Source organism: Aquarana catesbeiana, linkage group LG12, assembly GCF_042186555.1.
Source record: "Aquarana catesbeiana isolate 2022-GZ linkage group LG12, ASM4218655v1, whole genome shotgun sequence".
In the NCBI taxonomy this organism is placed as follows: Eukaryota; Metazoa; Chordata; class Amphibia; order Anura; family Ranidae; genus Aquarana; species Aquarana catesbeiana.
This window is the reverse complement of record NC_133335.1, coordinates 215308424-215333385: the sequence shown is the minus strand read 5'-3', so window position 1 is coordinate 215333385 and position 24962 is coordinate 215308424. Positions and strand designations below refer to the sequence as shown.

General features: G+C 44.0%; 1 protein-coding gene across 1 annotated transcript; it reads left to right on the top strand.

Moving 5' to 3' along the window:
- The first annotated feature begins 617 nt into the window (after window positions 1–617).
- RSAD1 (radical S-adenosyl methionine domain containing 1) lies at window positions 618–23542 on the top strand. The gene is made up of 9 exons (XM_073606671.1): window positions 618–874; window positions 6379–6512; window positions 8107–8311; window positions 13564–13929; window positions 14459–14522; window positions 15739–15886; window positions 19483–19537; window positions 21223–21326; window positions 23301–23542. The coding sequence occupies exons 1-9, from the start codon at window positions 749–751 to the stop codon at window positions 23419–23421; spliced, it is 1323 nt and encodes a 440-aa protein (XP_073462772.1). The 5' UTR covers window positions 618–748; the 3' UTR covers window positions 23422–23542.
- The last annotated feature ends 1420 nt before the right edge of the window (window positions 23543–24962 follow it).

The window sequence follows — 24962 nt, the reverse complement described above, 5'->3', positions numbered from 1 at the left end:
CCCCGCTGAGCCGGCAGATGACAAGTCCATCTCTGCACACTGTGTAGGGACGGACCTGTCAGATCTCCGCTCTCCTCTATGGGGGGATCGGATGAAAATGGACCTCTTGTCCGTTTTCATCCGATCCGCCAGATGGGTGAAAAATAGGGTTTCCATCCGTCTGGATTTAGCGGATCGGATCGGGTGTCAGAGGACATGTCACCGCCAACATCCGTCGCTCCATGGAGATGTACGGAGCGTCCATTCAGGTCCGCCTGAAAAAACTGACAGGCGGATCTGAACGGTCCGCATGGCCCTTATAAAAGCTGTACACTCACTACTTTACATTGTAGCAAAGTGTCATTTCTTCAGTGTTGTCACATGAAAAGATATAATAAAATATTTACAGAAATGTGAGGGGTGTGCTAACTTTTGTGAGATCCTGTATATATATATATATATAGATATATATATCTATATATATATATATAAAATATAACGATAATCAGTTCTAGTATCAGTTTTGTCTTTGAGGTTCTCTGATGTCCCTCCACCATTCTCTCTCTCTCTCAGCTCACAGTGCAGTGACCTGCTTGGGTTCTGTATAGAGGTCGTTCCTCGGAGTGCCCACCAGGGGGAGCGCTAGCTCGCCTCTCTCAATGGAAAAACCCCGGAAGGGGATACAATGTAGCAAGCCTAAGTTAACCCTTCAGAGGTCATCAGCTGCACACGAGGTCTGCCAGGGACAATGATCACGTGATCTAGGGACATGCTTCGGTCCAGGGTGCTACTGTCATTTGCTAAGAAGTGTTGTGTGATCCCCAGGCAGGGGGTGCACAGTGCAGAGATCTCCAGGACAGAGGAGGAGGAGGAGGAGGCTGCTGTCTATGTCCATGTAAGTTCTATGGGGTCACTATGTAATGATGAAGAGTATACAGATCACATACACTGAGCCTGAGCAGACAGCTGTACAGATCTCACGTACTGCCAGCATTGGGGCGATTGCACACGGGCGCCACGTTTTTCTTTTTTTTCAAGCCGGCAGCACGCGGTCACACTGCGCTCCCCAAATCAGCCCCTGTTGTAAAGGACGCAGGGTGACACCATCATGGTTGGATATCACTTCTTACTTGAAGGTGTCACCCTTCTAGTGGTCCGCACCCACAAAGCGACGTCACTGCTTGCTGCCTTTCTGCAAGGAAATCCACAGTGGATCACTTTTCAGAGGGCAGTTGGCTGGGAGTGGCGATATGTTGGCCCTTCACCTAAGGATGCAACGATACCATTTTTCTTACGAGTACGAGTACCGATACTTTTTTTTTTTTAGTACTCGCCGATACTAATTACCGATACCTACCGCAACTGTTTTGTTCAAATGTCAGTAATGGTACAAAGCATCGAAAAGTTATTTACAAATGAAGTACATTTAGCGCTTTTTCAATGTGAAATGTGTAAATATATGTTAATATATATGTGTAAAAATATTCACTAACAAAGCAAACACAAAAAAAGTTTTAATTGTTTATCGTTTATAAAATAGACCTGAACAAAAGGAAAAAAAGTAGGAAAGTAATAAATAAATGGAGGAGAATAGGGAGTTAATTAAGGCTGATTAGAGTAAATTAAGGGTTAATAAGGGGTTAAACATTTGTTCATCCCCTTGAGCTGCAGATGAAGAAACAGAAAGATACAAAAAAGAAACAATGTTTCTTTATATTTTAGTGTTGCAGGGCTGAGCAATGTTGGTAATAAACATTAACAGCTGTTTTTTTGTTTTTTGACAGCTCCAATTATCGGACTTCTTTAACCACCTCAATACTGGGCACTTTCACCCCCTTCCTGCCCAAGCCATTTTTCAGTTTTCAGCGCTGTCACACTTTGAATGACAATTGCGCGGTCATGTTACACTGCACCCTAATGAAATTTTTATCATTTTTTCCCCACAAATAGAGCTTTCTTTTGGTGGTATTTGATCACCTCTGTGGTTTTTACTTTTTGCGCTATAAACAAAAGAAGAGGGACAATTTTGAAAAAACACAATATTTTTTACTTTTTGCTATAATAAATATCCAAATTTTTTTTTTTAACAAATTTTTTCCTCAGTTTAGGCCATTATGTATTCTTCTACATATTTTTGGTAAAAAAAAATTGCGATAAGCGTTTATTGATTGGTTTGCGCAAAAGTTATAGCGTCTACAAAATAGGGGATAGATTTATAGCATTTTTATTATTTATTTATTTAATGGCGGCGATCTGCGATTTTTATTGTGACTGCGATATTGCGGCGGACACATCGGACACTTTTGACACATTTTTGGGACCATTCACATTTATACAGCGATCAATGCTATAAAATTGCATTGATTACTGTGTAAATGTGACTGGCAGGGAAGGGGTTAACACTAGGGGGCGCTCGAGGGGTTAATGTATGACCTAAGGAGGTGATTCTAACTGTGGGGGGAGGGGACTGATTGGGGGAGGTGACCGATCGCTGTCCCTATGTACAAGGGACACGCCATCGGTCTCCTCTCCTCTCTGACAGGACGTGGATCTGTGTTTACATGCACAGATCCACGCTCCTGCTCTGTTACCCGGCAATCGCGGGTGCCCGGCGGACACGCGCGCGCACCCCCTAGTGGCTTGGGAGGGCGAGGACGTCATATGACGTCCTCCCAGAACAACAGAAGCCTCGTCCCACCGTCATATGACGGTGGGCGGTTGCTTAGTGGTTAACCTGTTCCCGACCAGCCGCCGCAGTTTTACTGCGGCAGAATGGCATGGGCAGGTGAATCAACGTTGTGTTATGTCGCTTCCTTAGGCGACCACTAAGGGCGCGCGCCCGCTGCTAGACCCTGGGTCCAATGCGAGTGCCCAGCGGTCTCGATGACCGCCAGGCTCCCGCGATCGCTCGTGACACGTCGAGAACCGGGATCTTTGTGTGTAAACGCTGAGATCCCGGTTCTCTGAGGGGAGAAGTGACAGATCGTCTGTTCATACGAAGTATGAGCAGCAATCTGTCATCTCCCCTAGTCAGTCCCCTCCCCCCTTCAGTTAGAGCACACTTGAGGGAACACAGTTAACCTCTTGATCGCCCCCTAGTGTTAACCCCTTCACTGCCAGTGACATTTTTACAGTAATCAATGCATTTTTATAGCGCTGATCGCTGTATAAATGCCAATGGTCCCAAAAATGTGTCAAAACGTGTCCACCATAATGTCGCAGATCACCACCATTACGAGTAAAAAAATATAATAATTCTATAAATCTATCCCCTATTTTGTAGACACTATAACTTTTGTGCAAACCAATCAATATACACTTATTGCGATTTTTATTACCAAAAATATGTAGAAGAATACATATCGGCCTAAACTGAGAAAAAAATAAGCTTTTTTCAAAATAAAATGGGGATATTTATTTTAGCAAAAAGTACAAAATATTGTTTTTTTTTCAAAATTGTCGCTCTTTTTTTGTTTATAGCACAAAAAATAAAAACCGCAGAGGCGATCAAATGCCACCAAAAGAAAGCTCTATTTATGGTAAAAAAAAAGGACATCAATTTTGTTTGGGTGCGACGCTGCACGACCGTGCAATGGTCAGTTAAAGCGATGCAGTGCCGAATCGCAAAAAGTGCTCTGGTCAGGAAGGGGGTAAAATCTTCTGGGGCTGAAGTGGTTAACACAGGGGAGACCCACTGACAGCTCAAAGAGCCAAGCCTGAAAGTATCGGTTTCAGGTATCGGTGCATTTGCATGAATACCGAAACTTGTGCAAATACACGGTATTGGCACCGATACCGATACTAGTATCGGTGCAACCCTAATTTTAACCCTAAAAAAAATGCCAAACCACAGCCTGGCACTTTGAACATGGTCATGTGACCCCGTTCACTTGCCAGTGCTGCCCATCTAATGTGAATCTTTTGTGCACGGTCACCCTTGTGATTCTTTAGATGGGTGCAGGACCAGGACAAGGGGTGGGCAGAAGGGACGGCTGCCCTGGGCGCAGTGTGCATTGTAGGGATGGGGGAGCCACAAGTTCCTTCTACTATAAGACTGCCAGGAGTAGTGACAGCTGCATCACTACTTCTGTCAGCCCAGCATTGGAAGCAGCAAGGGGTGCAGGTGAGAGCTGGGAGGTGGTGTGGGCTGTGCTCTCTCACCTTCCTCCTCATAAGCTCGCACATAATGGGGGGGCAGGGGGTGCAATTTGTCATCTTTGCCCTGGGCACTGGATGATCTTGTCCCAGCACTGGATGGGTGGTCCGGTGGGGCAGTAAAACTGCAGCTCAATCGCCTGCTTTTTCTGGCCCCCGGGGGCCTGTGCGAATGAGCCCCAAAATAATATTACAAAAATCCAAGTTACTGGTCAGTAGTGGTGAGCTCAAGCAAGTTTGGAGATCAGTCTGAACCCAGTGGAGCTATTCCGCAAGAGAGCTGTCAAAGCAGACAGCCAATCATAGGTGACAGGGGAACTCACATATGCAAAGAGGCGTGTATACCCACAGAAGATTTTACCCCCCCTTCATGACCAGGCCATTTTTTGCTATTCAGCACTGTGTTAACTTTAACTGGTAATTACGCGGTCATGCGACACTGTACCCGAAATGAATTTATCTATTTTTCACACAAATAGAGCTTTTTTTTGGTGGTATTTGATCACCGCAGGGGGCGTGCGGGCAGCGCGATCAAGGCACGATGTCATATGACGGCCACCAGGCAAAGTAAACCCGCGCTGTAACTGGGAAGTGTTTAAAGTGATACTAAACACAAACTGTTTCATCTTCTATTTCTTTTTTTTTGTTAATTACTTTTTATTTTTTTTTATTTTTTTTACATTTTATAACAGGTGTATACAACAGTAAACCATTCATCGTGGAAACAAACCGGTCACAATAAGAACTGTACCAGCCTACATCAAAACATAGACAAAGGGAAAAAAAAAAAGCACCCCACATTTGCCCATACAAAACATGCACATTTCATGAACCTCCAGCAGGAGGCAGATATACAGCTACGCTGGCGTGATGACGTCTCCTTTCACCATATGAGCTAATACATTTATTACAATTCCCAAAACCCTCCACCCTTCCCTCATCAGGAAAATTAAGCTTCATAAAAAGCACTCATCAGGTTGTCCCTTCTTGTTCTGTATGTGGATGATGGCACTGTAATTATTTTATTATAAATAACCATCTAAGTACCCTTTTCCTAATTGATATCCAGCTGTCACATGACCCAGATCTTTCCCAGCCTGTCTGCAGGGAAACATAAGCAGGAGGAGCTTCTAGTCCTCTGCTGCTGGTCACACGTTCAACAAAAAAAAAAAAAAACAGCTTTTGGAATACAGAGTAAAAATAATTAAATATCAATAAACTGCTTTAAATGGTCATACAAATATATATTTGAAATCAAATCTTTTATCATTTTTGGAAATAACATGTTGTGGGTGGATTTCTGCCAGTCACGGGCTATGTTTCACGCCCCTCCGGCCTGTGTCTTAAAATAAGAGGGGGGTGAAGCCTCCATTAATCTACATGTAATATCTCTCCCCCATTGTGTTTAGCTGGTTAGTGGGCATGGAGGAGGAGGGAGGGAGTTGGGCTGTCATTTACCCCTGTGTATACGCCCCCCATGTGTGACTCTATAGTCACATGGGCTGCTCAGATGTGATAGGGAGGAAATGCTCAACATAGAAACTTACTGAAAACTGAGCATGTGCAGAACTGCCACCACAGCTGCAAAATCCCTAGCTGAATCGAGGACATGGACAGAAGGTGGAGCTAGAGAGCAGCAGGATCAACCAGGTTTTTTTTTTTTGCAGAATACAGAAAACAAATCTCATAGTGACTGAGTGAGTATGAACAGCATGAAATACACCATTTATTGATAGTTTTGTATGATGAGGGTTTAGTGACACTTTAAGTTCTAATAGGGCGTACACACGGTGGGACATTGATCGGACATTCCGACAACAAAATCCTAGGATTTTTTCAGACGGATGTTGGCTCAAACTTGTCTTGCATACACACGGTCACACAAAGTTGTCGGAAAATCCGATCGTTCTGAACGCGGTGACGTAAAACACGTACGTCGGGACTATAAACGGGGCAGTAGCCAATAGCTTTCATCTCTTTATTTATTCTGAGCATGCGTGGCACTTTGTCCGTCGGATTTGTGTACACACGATCGGAATTTCTGACAACGGATCCAACTTTGTGTGTCGGAAAATCCGATGGAAAATGTCCGATGGAGCCCACACATGGTCGGAATTTCAGACAACACTCTCCGATCGGACATTTTCTATCGGAAAATCCGACCGTGTGTACGGGGCATAAGTGCTTATTGTCTGTGTGATGTAAATGTTCGGTACAGTCATGTCCTCATTGCTGTGTTTTCAGTGGCCGTACTGTGAGAGGCGCTGCACTTACTGTAACTTCAACAAATACATTGCCCAGTCTGACAATGAAGGCGCCATCCGGGCCTGTCTGCTGCAAGAGGCTTCCACCTTGGTCCAACTCAGCCAAGTGCGCAGGTAAGGTCTTTGTGACCAGGACCACCCAGGGACCACGGGAGCCAGGGGTGTAAATCGCTCGATTTCCCCTTTGTGGAGCCATTGTGTTTTTTACTGGTGGGTCCCCCACGGGGAGAACAAAGTGATTATTGCTAGCGACTATAGCCACTGGCAATAATCGCATGAATAGTATGACATGCTGGTTGTACCCAAGTCTTACAACAATCGATTTGGGTACTATCAGCCTGCCCATAGATGGTTTGAATTGAACCATTTATGGCCGGCTTAAGTCACCTTTGCTTGGTTGTATCCTAGCTGCAGGTAGCAAATATTTGACTTTATTATTATTTTTTATTTATGTATTAATTTATTAATATTTATTATTATAAATGATAATTTATATTTTATTATTAATAATTTATTATATTATTATTATAAATGTATTATCTATCTATCTATCTATCTATCTATCTATCTATCTATCTATCTATCTATCTATCTATCTATCTATCTATCTATCTATCTATATCTATAGATATAGATATATGTTTATTAGGGCTGAAACAACTAATCGATTATAAAATTAATCGATTACTATTTTTATAATCTATTAATCAGCCACTGACATAATGGGGCTAAAAAAACTAAAATGAGCCCTTTATAGTACAAAAAGAGAAAATAATATATACAGTATATCTCCTCTAATAGTATATACAGTATATCTCTTCTGTCTGTTATTCTCAGAGTGGATTCGATATTTTGCTCCCTAACCAGATAGTTGGTTATTTATATTTACCACTACATAGAGATATTTAAAGAGGAGTTCCACCTAGGGGGTCCAGTAAAAAAAAAAAAAAAAAAATTAAAAGTCAGCAGCTACAAATACTGCAGCTGCTGACTTTTAATTGGACACTTACCTGTCCCTGGGTCCAGCGATGCGGTGGATCGAAGCCCCACTCCTCTCCCCCTCTGTTCAGCGGCGCCAGCATTGCAACTGTGGGCGCCGGGCTGTGGCTTCACAGCCTGGCACCCACTGCACATGCGCAAGTGGCGCCGCGCGCCGTGATTGGCCGCTCAGTCACCTGGGACCTGTAATGGGTCCCAGATGATTGACAGGAGGGAGGGAGCAGAGCGGAGCCCTTCCTGTGCCGAGGGGGAAGTGATGTCACCAGCCCAGGCACTGAAAGGGGCAGACTACAAGGGACCCCCTAGCAACAGGCATTTAGAGGTAAGTAAAAAAAAAAATATCCAAATGTTTTTTTGTTTTGTTTTTTAGGATTTTTCATGTATTTTTGTTTTTTTGGGTGGAACCCCACTTTACGAATAAATTGCCTTTTTTTTATAACTTTCCAAATTAACTAATTAACTAATTATACAATACACTTTTTTTAAGGTTATTAACCGATTAATTGAAACAATAACCGGCCAACTACTGGTAATCGTTTATGAAAATAATCGTTAGCTGCAGCCCTAATATATCAGCCCTAATATATATATATATATATATATATATATATTATTATTATTATATATATATATATATATATATATATATATATATATATATATTATTATTATAAATATATAATTATATTATAAATTTTATTTATTGCAGGGTTCCCTCAGTATTTTTTGGTGGCGGCACTCCAAGCCTTGCCAGCCCCCACACCATCGCTGCCATACTGGAGGTGATATCCAAGCACGCCTATTTGCCGCACAATGCTGAAATCACGTTGGAAGCCAATCCCACCTCATCAAGGAGAAGCAAGCTGCAGCAGTTCAGGGATGCCGGGGTCACCCGCCTGTCTGTTGGATTACAGGTACTGGCCGCAATTTACTTCCATTAATATACTATAAGTGTATTTACATCAGAATTTAAAACTGAACTTCAGCCAGACACCTCAGTACACATTTTAAATATACATCCTGTATGTGGACTGTTTTCCCTGCAAAGGATTTTTATCTCTGTTCAGACAGTTTTTGTGATCCATTAACCCCTGCCAGACAGCACAGCCAGGTCCACTACCAGCAGCATGGCTCTCTTAAGTGCCACCAATGCAGCCTCATCAGTCCACATCAATGCAGCCTCACCATTGCCATCAATGCAGCAGCCTCACCATTGCCATCAGTGCAGTCTGATTGATGCCCATCTGCAGCCTAGAGGGGACAGGGAGGGGGGCGGGATGAGCGCCGACAGATTACATACAGTGAGAATCTCCTATGATAGACAGAACAGTGGTCCAATGGCAGCCCAGGAGACGGGACTTCCTATTACAGAGTAAATAGGAGATTCTCACTGTAATCTGACGGCGCTCGTATTGCCCCCCCCCCCCCCTCCTCTCCGAGGCAGCTAAAATTGAAGTATTGGCGTATAACACGCACACGCTATTTGCACCCAATTTTGAGGGTGAAAAAGTGCGTGTTATACGCCAATAAATACAGTATTTTTTAAAGCAATTTTTACTTGGTGTTGCAAGAGAATAAAATGATGGGCAATGCAATATTTTATGCCTCATGATATTTGCGCAGTTTTCCAAATGCAAATTTTTTTTTTGAGAAAATACCATTTTTAATGAATTTTTAATGCTCAACAACAGAATATAATACCCAATTGTTTGGTAAAATATAAATGATGATGTTACGCCGAATAAATAATTACCAAACACGTCATCCTTTAAAATTGTGCATGCCCATGGAACGGCGAAAAACGTAGGCCATGCTTTAAAGAGTAACTGCACTCCACATTCACCTATGGGTGATCTATGTACATTGCAGGGATTATAACAAACTTTGTTGCAGATTCCTACCATTTGTTATTCTGAAGAAATACATGTGTGTCTGATAGAGAAGAAATACATGTCTGATTCATGTGAGAAAGTAAATCTAATGGGAGTGGTTTTTATAATTATCAATCAGCTGCAGCACCTGCAGGGCACCAATGAGGAAAGCTGCTGGGCCTGCATCCCTTTAGACGTGATTTCCTATTGGGAGCATCTCACCAAAAATGACATTTTTGTTGCAGGCGATGCCTAAATCCCGCTGCTTGTAAAAGCAATCCAGCGACTATCTAGCTGCTAGGATTGCTTTTACAAAACAGAGCATCGTCGGCTGAAAAACACAACATAGGGATGATTCCTGCAGCTGCAGGCACTATCCCGGTATAACCACTGAAAGTCCCGCTATGTACGGGTACAGCACTGGTCATGAAGTGGTTAAAATTAGCATCAGTATGTTTTAGGTAGGATAAATAAAAGCAAAAAGGCGCACCATATTTTCTGAGTCCTACTAGAGGTACAGACAACAAAAACGTACACATATGGGGTATAGCTGTGATCGTCAGGAGCAGGAGAATTTATTTGGGGTTGTTCTTTTATGGTAGGTCATAGTATTAGCAGGAAATATACAGCTGAAATAAAAAAAATACATTACTATTTTGTAACAGTGTTTCTTTTAATAATATTAGAGAAATCAAGAGGAATCGGTGCAGTCGGGCGGAGGGGCAGTTACAGAAGGATGCCCTGTGCGTCTCTCTGCAGCAGCTGAAAGCCAGTTTCTCCCCTCCTGCCGGCTTTCAGCTGCTGCAGGGAAAGACACAGGGCATCGTTCCTGTAATTGCTTTCATTGGCACTGATCCCCCTCTTTGTTCTGCCTGCTTCTGATTACCCCCCCCGCAGCGCTGAAGGCTTCCCTGTCCTGTAAATACCAAATTGTAAAAAAAGTAATAATTAAACCATGTAATAAATAATTTACATTTTTTTAAAATAAAATAATTATAAAAATGTTACATTTAAAAAAAAAATGTAATATTTTATATATAAGTAAAAAAAATATGTAATATTTTATATTTTAATAAATTATGTATTAAAAAAAATGTAAAAAAAAAAAACAATAAAAAAAGTCCTAATTTACCCAGGTTCTCTGTTATGTTTGTGTGCGCTAATGATGATTTTAGTTTATTTTTTGTGAAATATGGTCGTGATATATTCGGCCAGGCTGTACGGGGCCCCATGATTTCTACCAGCAGCCCTGCACTTAGTAGTTGGGATGATACAAAGTATAGTTTTACTAACATGCCAAAGTTGCAAAACTGTATTCAGGTGATAGGATTTATTTTACCCTTGTCATGAATGGGGTTAAAATGAATCATTAAATGTCATATGCAAATGTCTTATATCATATTGCACAACTGTAACCACATCCTCAATGGATCCTGCAAAGTAATAGTACTTGGTATGAAGCAATTTGCACAATGATTAATACAGAAAACCACACATGGCCTGTGAAATCTATCCACACAAGTGTATTGGGATTTAAATAGCATTGGAAGGAAAATGGCCCCTTACATGGCGTGGATAGGGTGCAATCTGAGCAGAGGATTCCTCCATCTAAGATTGAAAAACCAAGATAACTCTATAAATCAATCATATTATTGTCATTAGTAATAAGTGGTCAGGCGCTGTACAGCAGTGGCGGCCGCTCCATTAGGGAAGCCCCCTAATCTACATGCAGGGTGGCGGACGCATGGATTTCAATGGGGGTTTTTTTTTTTTGAAGCACATGATTAATTGGCTTCAAAAAAGGGTGGGCTCGGGGGGCGCAGAGCACTGAGCCCACCCAGTTGCGTGACATTAGCAAATTAATATTTGCTAGTGTCTTCCTGCTTCTCCTCCTGGCCAATCATGAAGTCGGCCCTGAGACCCGATTGGCCAGGGAGTCTTAGGGCTGTCAAAAGATCAAAAATCATGAAATGATCATTATCACACCTTTTATAAGTAGCACTTTAAAACCAGTAGATGTTGAACAATCTAAGTGTTGAATCTGACCTACTGGTTTTAAAGTGCTACTTATAAGGTGTGATAATAATCATTTCATGATTTTTGATGAGGTAGTGCGGGCTCCTGGAAGCTGCCCCTCGCCCCCTCACTAGCACTAGCACCCCGCCCCGGACAGGTTAGACGGGAGGGCAGCCATTCATGTCCTTACCTTTACAAGGTGGTGCTGGATTCGGGGTAGGGCTCCTGGAATCTGCCCCTCCGCCACTATATATATATATATATATATATATATATATATATATATATATATATATAGAGAGAGAGAGAGAGAGAGAGAGAGAGAGAGAGAGAGAGAGAGAGAGAGAGAGAGAGAGAGAGAGAGAGAGAGAGAGAGAGAGAGAGAGAGAGAGAGAGAGAGAGAGAGAGAGAGAGAGAGAGAGAGAGAGACAGGTAGAAGAAGCCGGTCATTCATCGCTTTGGCTCTGAGGAAGAGGGTTCTCCCTCAAAACGCGTTAGCCGCCCTGCAATACCGGCTGATCCTCCAACATCTCCGGTTCCAGTTGTAGACCTATGATTTACTGCTCAATATTGCTGTTGCGTTGATATGCTTGTGTACCACATTGCTGTTTACCTTTATTAAAATTTATTTTTGGTAATGCACAAGGTCGGTGCGCTCTCCCCTTCTTTTCGAAGGTGTTTTGTTTCAGTCCCTATCCTGGCGGGAAGGGAATAGAAATCACGGTAATGGCGATCACAGATTCTGTCCCTTCCCCACTCTGTCCAAAATTAGCGCTAGACGTTGGGGCTGGTGAGCATCTCTGTGAAGTTATGAACTTGAAATAAATTGTCAACTTTCCAATATAAGTTCCTCTTTTTAACAGGCACATTTCATTAAATGTTGTGATTTAATATACAAAAAGGTACAAAACTGAGCATGTATCTGGCAAACTTGGGGTACCATATGAACAGATATAGAGGGAGGTGCAACCTTCAGTAATGACAGCAATACTGTAATGCCGCATACACACAAGCGGACTTTTCGGCGGACTAGGTCCGACAGTCTTTCCGTCGGACTTTGCAGTGTAGGTCCGCCGGACTTTAAAATGTACGGACTTGGACACACACGATCACACCAAAGTCTGACGGATTCGTACGTGATGACGTTCGACTGGACTAAAATAAGGAAGTTGATAGCCAGTAGCCAATAGCTGCCCTAGCGTCGGTTTTAGTCCGTCGGACTAGCATACAGATGAGTGGATTTTTCGACCGGACTCGAGTCCGTCGGAAAGATTTGAAACATAATTTATTTCTAGGTCCGTCTGACTTTTGGGAAAAAAAGTCTGCTGAAGCCCACACACGATCGAATTGTCCGACGGAGTCCGGTCCTCCGGACCATGTCTGCCGGAAAGTCCACTCGTGTGTACGCGGCATAAGTTTCCCTGAAGTGGATCCAAGAGCACCATTATACACCAATCAACCATAACATTATGACCACTGCCAGGTAAAGGGAATACATTGTTACAATGGCATCTGAAAATTGGTGGGATATATTAGGCAGCAAGTGAACATGTTGTCCATGAAGTTGATGTGGTGAAAACAGAAAAAAATGGGCATCGCAGTTTGTTGTGTATGGGGCTGTGAAGCCCATGGTGACCCATATCCACAGCCAAAATCTTCTACAATGGTCACATGAACATAAGAACTGGACTTCAGAGCAATGGAAGAAGGTGGCCTGGTCTGATCAATCATGTTTTCTTTTACATCTCGTGGATGGCCGGGTGTGTGTGCATCACTTACCTGGGAAAGAGATGGAACCAGAATGCGGTATAAGAAGGCAAGTTGGCAGAGGCAGTGTGATGCTTTGGGCAATGTTCTGCTGGGAAACCTTGGGTCCTGCCATTCTTGTGGATGTTAATTTGGTGTCCATGCCTCAAATGGGTCAGGGCTGTTTCAGCAAAAGGGGGCCATACTCAATATTAGGTGGGTGGTCATAATGTTATGGCTGATCGGTGTATATTAAAGTGGGGTATGCAGGGTTAGAACTAAACCAATAGCCCCGTACATCTACACAGTTTGCCTAGATCTTGTTGGATTTTTGCAGACAGTTCCGACTTGAGTAGGCAAGCATACAGAGATAGGGCCCAATTAATTGTAGCTTGCCAAGTGGGGTGGGAAGCTTCCACTTTGAGAGGATTTCTTGTCTAGTATAGAGGGTCACATAATAAATAGAGTTTCACATAGTGGCCACCATTCCTTTTTATGCCATCCTCTATGTGTTATCTGTTTGCTTCTCCCAGTCCCTGGATGACGGTGACCTTCAGCTCCTTGGTAGGACACACACAGCTTCAGAAGCCCTGGAGACCTTAAAGGAGGCCTGTAAACTTTTTCCAGGTCGCACCTCGGTTGATGTGATGTTTGGACTTCCAGGACAAAGCCTGGCAGCGTGGCACAGCACCTTAGAGAGGCTTGTGGACCAGTGTGATGATCATGTGTCTTTGTACCAGCTGACCTTGGAAAGGGGAACTGCGCTGTTCAGACTGAAGGAGAGGGGCCAAATCGCATTTCCCGATCAGGAACTGACTGCCCAGATGTTTGAGGACGCCAGGCGGATTCTGCAGCGGGCAGGATTCCGACATTATGAGGTGTCAAATTTTGCCAGGAACGTGAGTACCCTTTATTTTATGTTAACTTATGTTTTTAACCCTTTCCTTGCCTGAGCCGGTTTATTCTTTGTATGCACGTTTCAGGCCTAAAGATTAGTGTAAAGGGTAAGTTCAACTTTTCACAAAGAATGTAAAGATGAAGTAACTCTAAATATGCTGCCAGTGTATTGGTCCTAATACTGATCACCGCAAGTGCTCATTGGTCAGCGTGATTCAGTGACCTCACTGACCAATAAAAAGCACTTCTTTCTTCTGCGACACTTTACCTGGAAGAAGAAGCCTCGGATGCTTCTCTCAGTCGACACTGAAAGAATTATGATGGACACTCACTCCATGGCTGTCTATTGCAGTGTATGGACTGCTACACTGGCAGCATAGGGTATTCATAGTCGCTATACCCAGTGGGGTCCAGAGGGTTGGCCAGAATATTTGGAATTCGTTATTTGGAGTTAATCATCTGTATATTAAAATCTAAGTGATTTAGTTCTTGAATGTATCCTATGAATGATCTTGTCTATTTTGATTGCAGGGGGCCGTCAGCATGCATAATATGTCATACTGGTTGGGAAAACAGTATATTGGAGTAGGACCAGGTGAGCATAAGTTGCTTATACACAATGGGGTCTATTTAAGGAAGGCTGATTAGTCAAAGGGGATATGAATAAAGCTCCCATAAATAAGCCTGCACATATATGATTTCTTTAGCATAGGCCCAATCGTGACTGGTTCTCTTTAGGCGAGGCTGGTGGTTTTTTAGTTTTGTATAGGATGTGAAAGAGGTCTATAATAGCTGTAACTTAAGTGAAGCTGTTCTTTACTTAATGGCCATATTTTGCATAACATCGTCCAGAATCCCCATTTGTGGTGCAGAGTAGTGATGGAATTTCCAAAGAGTGTTCGGGTGATTATACTCATGTTGAAGGTGCTTTTTTCTCAATGAGTTGCCCCAGTCCAAACTGTGTTTTAGGGCACGGCAGGCCACTTTTATTGAACAAAATGGAAAGTTCACATAAACATCAGTTGCCCAAGTAGGGTTTTTTCCACTTCCACATGAATACTCAACTGTACATGCCAAGCCACCTGGCTCCCTTGTCAGCAGCACCGCTGCTCTTCTTACCAGTACTTCTGACTGTGTTGCCCAGCACTCCTAGTTGACTTAGCTCACTTTCTTTTTAGTCACAGAACCCTGCATGGCCCAATCCTGGCCCCTGGATAGGGGTTCTCCTGACACCCGGATAGGAGACCAACTGACTCTTGGGATGAGATCTCCTGTCTCCTAGCTGGGGCTCCTCTGACCCCTGGGTGAGACCCCCTGTCTCTTGACTCCAGGCTGGGGCACCTCTGACCCCTGGGTGAGACCCCCTGTCTCTTGACTCCAGGCTGGGGCACCTCTGACCCCTGGGTGAGATCTCCTGTCTCCTGGCTGGGGCTCCTCTGTGCCTGGGTGAGATCTCCTGTCTCCTGGCTGGGGCTCCTCTGACCCCTGGGTGAGATCTCCTGTCTCCTGGCTGGGGCTCCTCTGTGCCTGGGTGAGATCTCCTGTCTCCTGGCTGGGGCTCCTCTGACCCCTGGGTGAGATCTCCTGTCTCCTGGCTGGGGCTCCTCTGTGCCTGGGTGAGATCTCCTGTCTCCTGGCCGGGGCTCCTCTGACCCCTGGATGAAACGATTTTAGGCAAACAGTCTGTCATCACACAATTCCCTGCTTGAAAATCCGATCGTGTGTACGAGGCTTTAGTCTGCAAACAGTATAGTCAATATTGATGGTAGTGTTGCAATGAAGGCTCCATATTTTTCTGCTAACGTTCATAGGTGCTCATGGGCGGTTTGTACCTCGGGCCAGCGGGAGGAAAAGGAGGGAAGCGCGTATACAGACCTTGGAACCAGAACCTTGGATGAAGGAGGTGATGGCCAAAGGACATGGCACTCGAAAAGTGACTGAACAAAGTGCCTTCGATATGTTAGTATACTCCTTTTCATCAAGTGATTTGTAAAATTCCTAACCAGGTAAAACTTAAGTTTAGTAATTTTTTTTTCAGCACCAGGAACAGTACTTACAGTGAATGAAAAGTGCCCGTTATTTAAAATTGTCCTTTCACCGTCCCCCCCCCCCCTTGGATACTCTGGGCTATGATCTTCTGGTGCTGTAAGGGTTAGTATGAGCAGCTGCACCTATCACAGGCACTTGTCAAAAGTGTCAACTAAGCCCGCCCTTTCTGCACCCCTACTCTTTTCTCAAAAGCTGATTTATCAGTTCCCACAATGAAAAGCACTTTGTGAATGGAGGAGCCAGAGCTTTTATTCATCTGCTAGTCCTCCATTATTAGAGCACTTTTCAATGGGGGAATTGATATTATGACTTCTATGAATGGAGGAGGGATGCGGAGAGGATAGGCATAGTCAGCACTTTTGATGACTGCCTGTCACAGGTGCAGCCATTTGTACGCTTGTATTAACCCCTGCAGCACCTGAAGATTATGAATCTGGGGGGCAGATGAATGGAGATTCCATGAACACGGCAGCCACCAGCAAAACAGACACTTTTTATCCATTGTAAGTACCGTCCCTGATTCTAGGGGGAAAAAAAAACAAACATTTTTAATAAGCTTAAAGTGACTGTAAAGGTAAATAATAAAAAAAATAAATAAATAACAAACATATCATACTTACCTCCTCTGTGCAGCTCGTTTTGCACAGAGTGGCCCCGATCCTCCTCTTCTGGGGTCCCACGGCGGCTCTCGCAGCTCCTCCCCACATCTGATAACCCCCTAGGAGAATAGCTTCCCCGAGGGGGTTACCTTGTGGGCGCGCTCCCGAGTCCAGCATTCGGCGTTCATAGAAGCCGAATGCAGGACTCGACCCCGCCCCCCGGCGATCTCGTCATTGGATTTGATTGACAGCACCGGGAGCCAATGGCTGTGCTGCTATCATTCTATCCAATCAAGAGCCGAGAACCCTGGGCAGAGAGACAGTGCATCCCCGTGGGTCAAGTTCAAGGGTTCAGGTAACTAAAACTAGGGGGGCCGGTCACTGGCAGGTGTTTTTTGACCTTAATGCATAGGATGTATTAAAGTCAAAAAACACGAAGGTTTACAACCCCTTTAAGGTTTATAGGTTTCCTAGTTTCAGAAAAAACTTGACTTGGAGTGATTGACTCTGTGCACTAATGACAGCTCTAGATTACAGTTTATATAGGAAACACAAATAATATATGAACCAGACCGCTACAGTGCTTAGAAAAAGTATTCATACCCCTTGAAATTTTCCGAATTTTGTCATGTTACAACCAGAAAACGTAAATGTATTTTATTGGGATTTTATGTGTTCAATCAACACAAAGTGGCACATAATTGTGAAGTGGAAGGAAAATGATAAATGGTTTTCAAAATTTTTTACAAAAAAAAATGTGAAAAGTGTGGCGTGCATTTGTATTCAGCCCCTTTACTCTGATACCCCTAAGTAAAATCTAGTGGAACCAATTGCCTTCAGAAGTCACCTAATTAGTAAATAGATTCCACCTGTGTGTAATTTAATCTTAGTATAAATACAGCTGTTCTGTGAAGCCCTCAGGGGTTTGTTAAAGAACCTTAGTGAACAAACAGCATCATGAATGCCAAAGAACACACCAGACAGGTCGGGGATAAAGTTGTGGAGAAGTTTAAAGCAGGGTTAGGTTATAAAAAAATATCCTAAGCTTTAAACATCTCACAAAGCACTGTTCAATCCATCATCCGAAAATGGAAATAGTATGGCACAACTGCAAACCTACCAAGACATGGCCGTCCACTTCAACTGACAGGACGGGCAAGAAGAGCATTAATCAGAGAAGCAGCCAAGAGACCCATGGTAGCCAGTGGCGGTGCATCCATAAGGGCGCACGGGTGCCGCCCCCTCCCCCTCTATCACCAATAGATAGATTCATGCATTGCATAAATCTATCCATGGCTGCCGCTTCCACCCCATTATCAGGCGCCCGGCCCCTTTTCGGGCGCCGGGCACCTGAATTACAGCGGCGAGGGTGTTTAAGCCTCATACACACTATTAGATTTTTTGCAGATTTTTGTCCAAAGATTTACCAAACACATATAATATGAGGTCAAACCTTAAGAGTTTCAGTTTATATGCAATAAGGCAGGCCCTTGCACTATGTGGTTTTGGTAAATTTGAATACCAAAATCTCCAGAAAATCTAATAGTGTGTATGGGGTCTTAGTTGTGCACTCCACAAATCTGACCTTTATGGAAGAGTGGCAAGAACAAAGCCATTGTTGAATGAAAGCCATAAGAAGTTCAGTTTGCGAGAAGCCATGTGGGGGACACAGCAAACATGTGGAAGACGGTGTTCTGGTCAGATGAGACCAAAATTTAACTTTTTGGCCTAAAAACAAAACGCTATGTGTGGAGGTAAAACTAACACTGCACATCACCCTGAGCACACCATCCCCACCGTGAAACATGGTGGTGGCAGCATCATGTTGTGGAGATGCTTTTCTTCAGCAGGGACAGGGAAGTTGGTCAGAGTTGATGGGAAGATGGATGGAGCCAAATACAGGGAAATCTTAGAAGAAAACCCGTTAGAGTCTACAAAAGACTTGAGAATGGGGCGGAGGCTCACCTTCCAGCAGGACAATGACCCTAAACATACAGCCAGAGCTACAATTGGAATGGTTTAGATTAAATGATATTCATGTGTTAGAATGCCCCAGTCAAAGTCCAGACCTAAATCCAACTGAGAATCTGTGGCAAGACTTGAAAATTGCTGATCACAGATGCTCTCCATCCAATCTGACAGAGCTTGAGATATTTGCAAAGAAAAATGGCCAAAAATGTCTCTCTCTAGATGTACAAAGCTGGTAGAGACATCCCCAAAAAGACTTGCAGCTGTAATTGCAGTGAAAGGTGATTCTACAAAGTGTTGACTCAGGGGGGCTGAATACAAATGTACACCACACTTTTCACATATTTATTTGTAAAACAAAATCAAAACCATTTGTCATTTTCCTTCCACTTCACAATGATGTGTCACTTTGTGTTGGTCCATCACATTAAATCCCAATAAAATACATTTACGTTTTTGGTTGTAACATGACAAAATGGGGAAAATTTCAAGGCGTAAGAATACCTTTTCAAGGCACTGTATACTAACAAATCTGATATGTATTTATATTTAAAGTGATTGTATAAGCTGAAGGTTTTTTTTACCTTCGTGCATTCTATGCACGAAGGTAAAAAACCTTCAGTATGCAGCCCCCCCCCCCCCCCCCCCGCAGCCCCACTAATACTTACCCGACCCTGATCGCGATCCAGCGATGTGCATGGTCCATGACTAAGCCCTGTGGTTGGGGTGAAACGCGTTTGAGAGAGTGGCCTGGATGGAGCTGGGCTGAGGCTGCTCTTTTCATATGACCGTCGGGTTTTGCTGGTGTATGGCATTTGGGGATTTCTTTTCTTCCTATATTGTATTAATTCATATAGACTGCACAAGTCCTTACAAAAACTTGCTATGTTTGCTTTTCATTAATAATTTTTTTATTTCTTTGACCTTTTTACTTTTTAGGTTATCAGAAATGTTAATGCTGGGTTTAAGAATGGACACTGGGATACCCCATGAGGTGAGAGTGGTAATAGAATGGTAAAAATGGTACAACTGGTAGACATAGTCAAAACATAGCCAGGGTTTGGTAGCCAAATCGGGTAGTCAGAACAAGCCAGGAAATCAGGAAGCCCAAGATCAGCGTAGTCAGAGGCAGCAGACAGGATCAGGAACCAGAAGGGACATCAGCCAGGCAAGTCTTCAACAGGAACACAGCAGAGAGTCTCCAGATATGTTTGGCAAAGGCAATTGAAGAAATGAACCAGGCAGTTTAAATAGCCAGGAGGGGCTTGCTGTGGGCTTGACTGACGAGCAGGAGATGATCAACAGGTGAGCCACTGTGGAACGATGAGTGTGTTTGACACTGACAGTGTGTTTGAAAAGCGCATAATTTTGCGCACAGAGTGTGAACGCAGCCTGTAAGTGATACAGTAAGTAGGCTGATTTAATTCAGGGGTCTCCAAACTTTCCAAAGTACCAGTTTACTGTCCTGCAGACTTTAGGGAGGCCAGACTGTGGCCAGTGGGAGTACAAAATGTCCCAGCATCAGTGAGAGTAAACAATCCCCCATCATTGGTGTCATTGTGAGGAATTGTGACCCTTTGTTGGTGTCATTGGGAGGAACTGTGCTCCATCATTGGGCCCCATTGTTGGTGTCATTGGGAGGAACTGTGCCCCATCGTTGATGTCATTGGTAGAAATGTTGCCCCATTGTTGGGGCGTTGGTGTCATTGGGAGGTACTGTGCCCCATTGTTGATGTCATTGGTAGGAATTTTGCCCCATTGTTGGGGCGTTGGTGTCATTGGGAGGTACTGTGCCCCACCCTTGATGTCATTGGTAGGAATTTTGCCCCATTGTTGGGGCATCATTAGGAGGAACTGTGCCCAATCGTTGATGTCATTGGTAGGAATTGTACCCCATTGTTGGGGCGTTGGTGTCATTGGGAGGTACTGTACCCCACCCTTGATGTCATTGGTAGGAATTTTGCCCCGATGTTGGGGCGTTGGTGTCATTGGGAGGAACTGTGCCCCATCGTTGATGTCATTGGTAGGAATTGTGCCCCATTGTTGGGGCGTTGGTGTCATTGGGAGGAACTGTGCCCCATCGTTGATGTCACTGGGAGGAATTGTTCCCTTCACTGGTATCAGTAATTAAAATAGTGCCCTAAGGACCGGATAAAAGCAAGCAAAGTTTGGAGACCACTGATTTAAAGCAAATATGTATTATTCTGAAGATTATCAATCTTTAGATGTGGTGGCTGCATTAGTTATCTTTTCTTGCTTTTTTCCCCTATATTCTCACCTGGTGATCCTGTCAGTTACACATTTCCTGTCCTCGGGTGACTACATTTACTCTTTTCACTGTATCTTTGAAGGAGCACTGTTGTCTCCCAAGGACTGGACCACAGAACACCTTCCCCTTTTCACATCTCCATACCATAGGGAGGAGATGTTCTGTAGTCCACTGAGAGAAATGGGAACAATGTAACTGATATGAGTGCAGCACAGGAAGTTTTCCACTGACTAGATTACTGGCAGGATCAACAGACATAACAAAACTCTTCTAACAAACCAAAAGGGAGAAAACAAGAGAAGTGCATTGTTGGGGTTTATATGCACTTTGACCTTCTTACACTGATGCCTATGCATGGAAATATGTGAATTGAGCTGAGATGTAACCCTCTACTTGTTCTTTTTACACAGCACTGGAAAACGCTCAGCTCTGCACTCAGCTTACAGGACTTGTTTGATAAATCCCAGGATTTGAGAGAGCTGCAGAAGGATGGGCTGCTGGTGATAGATCACAAGTAAGGAAGGTCTTCTGTGCTGCTTTGGCTGCTTTATGTGTTCATTTAATTTTGTTGTTGACAGGAGGAGAGAGCAGAGAGCTGAGTTCATCAGTTATCTGCTGATCCTTCACTGTCCAATCATAAAGTAACAGATTCAGTTTACAAGAGGGCCTGACAGGTGGAGAGAGCAAATAGCCACTTGACCTCCAGAAAATGTTACCCCCTTTGTGACGGGGGGCATTTTTTGCTATGCAGCACCGCGCTACTTTAACTGTGCCGTCATGAAACACCGTACCCAAACAAAATTAATATCATTTATTTCACACAAATAGAGCTTACTTTTGGTGATATTTGATCACCACTGGGTTTTTCATTAATTGCAATATATATGAAAAAAAGACAGAAAATTGTGAAAAAAAATATATGCTATAAAACATATCCAATAAAAAATTTATACAAAATCAAATTTCTTCCCAAATTTTGGCAAAAATGTATTCTGCTAAAAAAAAAAAAAACACCAATAGGTGTATATTGATTGGTTTGTCTCAGTTATAGCATCTACCAACTATGGGATATACTGTATACTGGAATTTTTATTTGTTTTTTTGTTTTTTTATACTACTAATGATGGTGATCAGCGACTTATATGGGACTGCAGCGGACAATCTGACACTAACTGACACTGGGGGTAACTGACTAACTGCCACTGACATCACCAGTGACATTAGTACAGTGATCAATGCACTGTCACTGCACTAATGACACTGGGTAGGAAGGGGTTGACATCTAGGGGAGATTAAAGAGTTAAATGTGTGTCTGACTATGTGTAATGAGTGTAATAAGTGCTGTTTTTACTAAGGATCTTGGTTTTTTTTTTTTTTTTCCCCCTGCATAGCAGAGATCCGGCAAGATCCTCTGTTAGTGAACAGAGCTCTGTATTGTTTACAATCACAATGGTCTGTTCTGTGAATCGCTGAGCCAATCAGCGGATGCTGGCGGCCAATCATTGGCCGAGACCCACAGATCGGCTTGTGCTGTGACGAATCACAGCACAGCCGGGCCGGCACGCGCACGCCCCCTGACCGGGCACACAGATCACATACTAGGCATGTGATCCAGCGTTGGGAGGCCGATTTGCCACTGTGCTAGTACGTTAGGCGGTCAGCAAGTGGATAGATAAGCTCATTAGTCTTCTGCTGCTCCTTAACTGTCCAGTCACAGGCTGGGAGTAGGGAGATGACCTAGCTGTGTTTCTTAACTACATTAAAGGACAGTCAGGTCATCAGCCTCTTTGGCACCTTAGTTGTGTCTAGGCAGGTAAATGCCGCTTTTGCACCAAGTATTGGCCTACTGAGTAAAGCAGTGGTCTCCAAATTCCGGCTGGGGGGCCAGATGCGCCCCTTTGCGTGCTTTTATCGGGCCCTTGAGGCACTATTTTATTCACTGACATCAATTAGGCTACAGTACCCTCATGGGGTGCAATTCCTACTAATGACATCAATAATGGGGCACAGCTCCTCCCAATGACACCAATGATGGGGCAGAATTCCACCCAATAACACCATTGATGGGGCACATCAGGAGGGACTGATAGGAGGGGGGAAGCAGGTTGATGAGCTCATCAGTCTTCTGCTGCTCCTTCACTGTTCAGTCACAGGCTGGGGGCGGGGAGGTGACCTAGCTTTATTTCTTAACTACAGTGAAGGAAAATCAGGTCATCAGCCTTGGCTACTCAGTCTCATATATGTTTCAAGTTGTAGCTAGGCTTGGTGATTGCCGCTTTGGCACCGCATAGGGGAGAGGCAGGTTATGCACTAAGAAGGGTCAGTTCTTTCTCCTGGATGTAGCTGTGGATTGCAGTAGCAGGAAAGCAAGTAGTGATGACTTAAAGGGTCTCCTGCAAAGTAATACTATAGGTTTATTCAATATGGACATCATTAGTATGTACAGTATCAGTAGTGTGTGTTGACTGACATCTCATTGAACTTTCAGTGGTCTGCGCTGCTCCTGGAAGGGTCTGGCTGTCCTCGATGGTCTTCTGCTGCCACTTTTATCCCAACTTGAAGATTCCTGGAGTCAACAAATGAAAATGAGCCCCCAGCAGCCACCCTAGATGTACCTGGGCTGAAGTCGCAGCTGTCCTTTTTCTTTTGGAAACCTTTTTGATTTAATTTAAAATTGTAATATATTGATATAAAGTCATGCTTTAATAAATATCTTTTTTTTAATTTTTATTTCTAACGTTTCGGAAAGTACATTAAAGACACTTACACTGTTACTTCAATTGGACAACAAGTGGGAGTGAGAGCGGATACCTGTGTAGATGACATGTGACCCTCTTTAGAAAACTGGCTGCAAATTGCTTTGATTGTTGCTAATAATGGCGGAAAATTTTTCTAAACAGCGTTAAAAGGGGGATCGCAAACATCCACAAACTAACAGCGCAATCTTATAATTAATGTTGTGCGTTCGGGCTCCTCACTCGCACCCCTTTTTAAAATGAAGTCCCACCTCCGGCTCTCACCCTCCACTCTTGTTCAGAAGCCTCGTGTGTTTACAAGTAACATCTCTGCTCTCAGCGGCTCCCGGAAATAACAGATCCCTGCACGCATTCATGGCGGAGACAGATCTCCAGAATCTCAGAGAGAGAGAGAACGTTCTCCCTGCAAGGCAGGCGGGGATTTGAAGTTTTACACTGTACACAGAACACCCCTGAACTCTGCAGTCTGTACGTAACGCACCCCTAAACTCTGCAGTCTGTATGTAGCGCACTCCTGAACTGTGTACAAAGCGCACCCCTGAACTCTGCACTCTGTATGTAGCGCACTTCTGAACTCTGTATATAGTGCACTCCTGAACTCTGCACTCTGTACGTAGTGCACTGCTGAATGTTGCACTCTGTATGTAACGTACTCCTGAACTCTGCACTCTGTACGCAGCACACTCCCGAACTCTGCACTCTGTACGTAGCGCACCCCTGAACTCTGCAGTCTGTACGTAGCGCACTCCTGAACTCTGCACTCTGTACATAGCGCACTCCTGAACTCTGCACTCTGTACATAGCGCACTCCTGAACTCTGCACTCTGTACATAGCGCACTCCTGAACTCTGCACACAGCACACGCTTGAACTCTGCACTCTGTACGTAACGCACCCCTGAACTCTGCAGTCTGTATGTAGCGTACCCCTGAACTCTGTACATAGCACACTCCTGAACTCTGCATGCAGCACACGCTTGAACTCTGCACGTAGCGCACTCCTGAACTCTGCACTCTGTACATAGCGCACTCCTGAACTCTGCACTCTGTACGTAGCGCACTCCTGAACTCTGCACTCTGTACGTAGCGCACTCCTGAACTCTGCACTCTGTACATAGTGCACTCCTGAACTCTGCACACAGCACGCGCTTGAACTCTGCACTCTGTACGTAGCGCACTCCTGAATGCTGCACTCTGTACGTAGCACACTCCTGAAAGCTGCACTCTGTATGTAGCGCACTCCTGAACTCTGCACACAGCACACACTTGAACTGTGCACTCTGTATGTAGCGCACTCCTGAATGCTGCACTCTGTACGTAGCGCACTCCTGAACGCTGCACTCTGTACGTAGCGCACTCCTGAACGCTGCACTCTGTACGTAGCGCACTCCTGAAC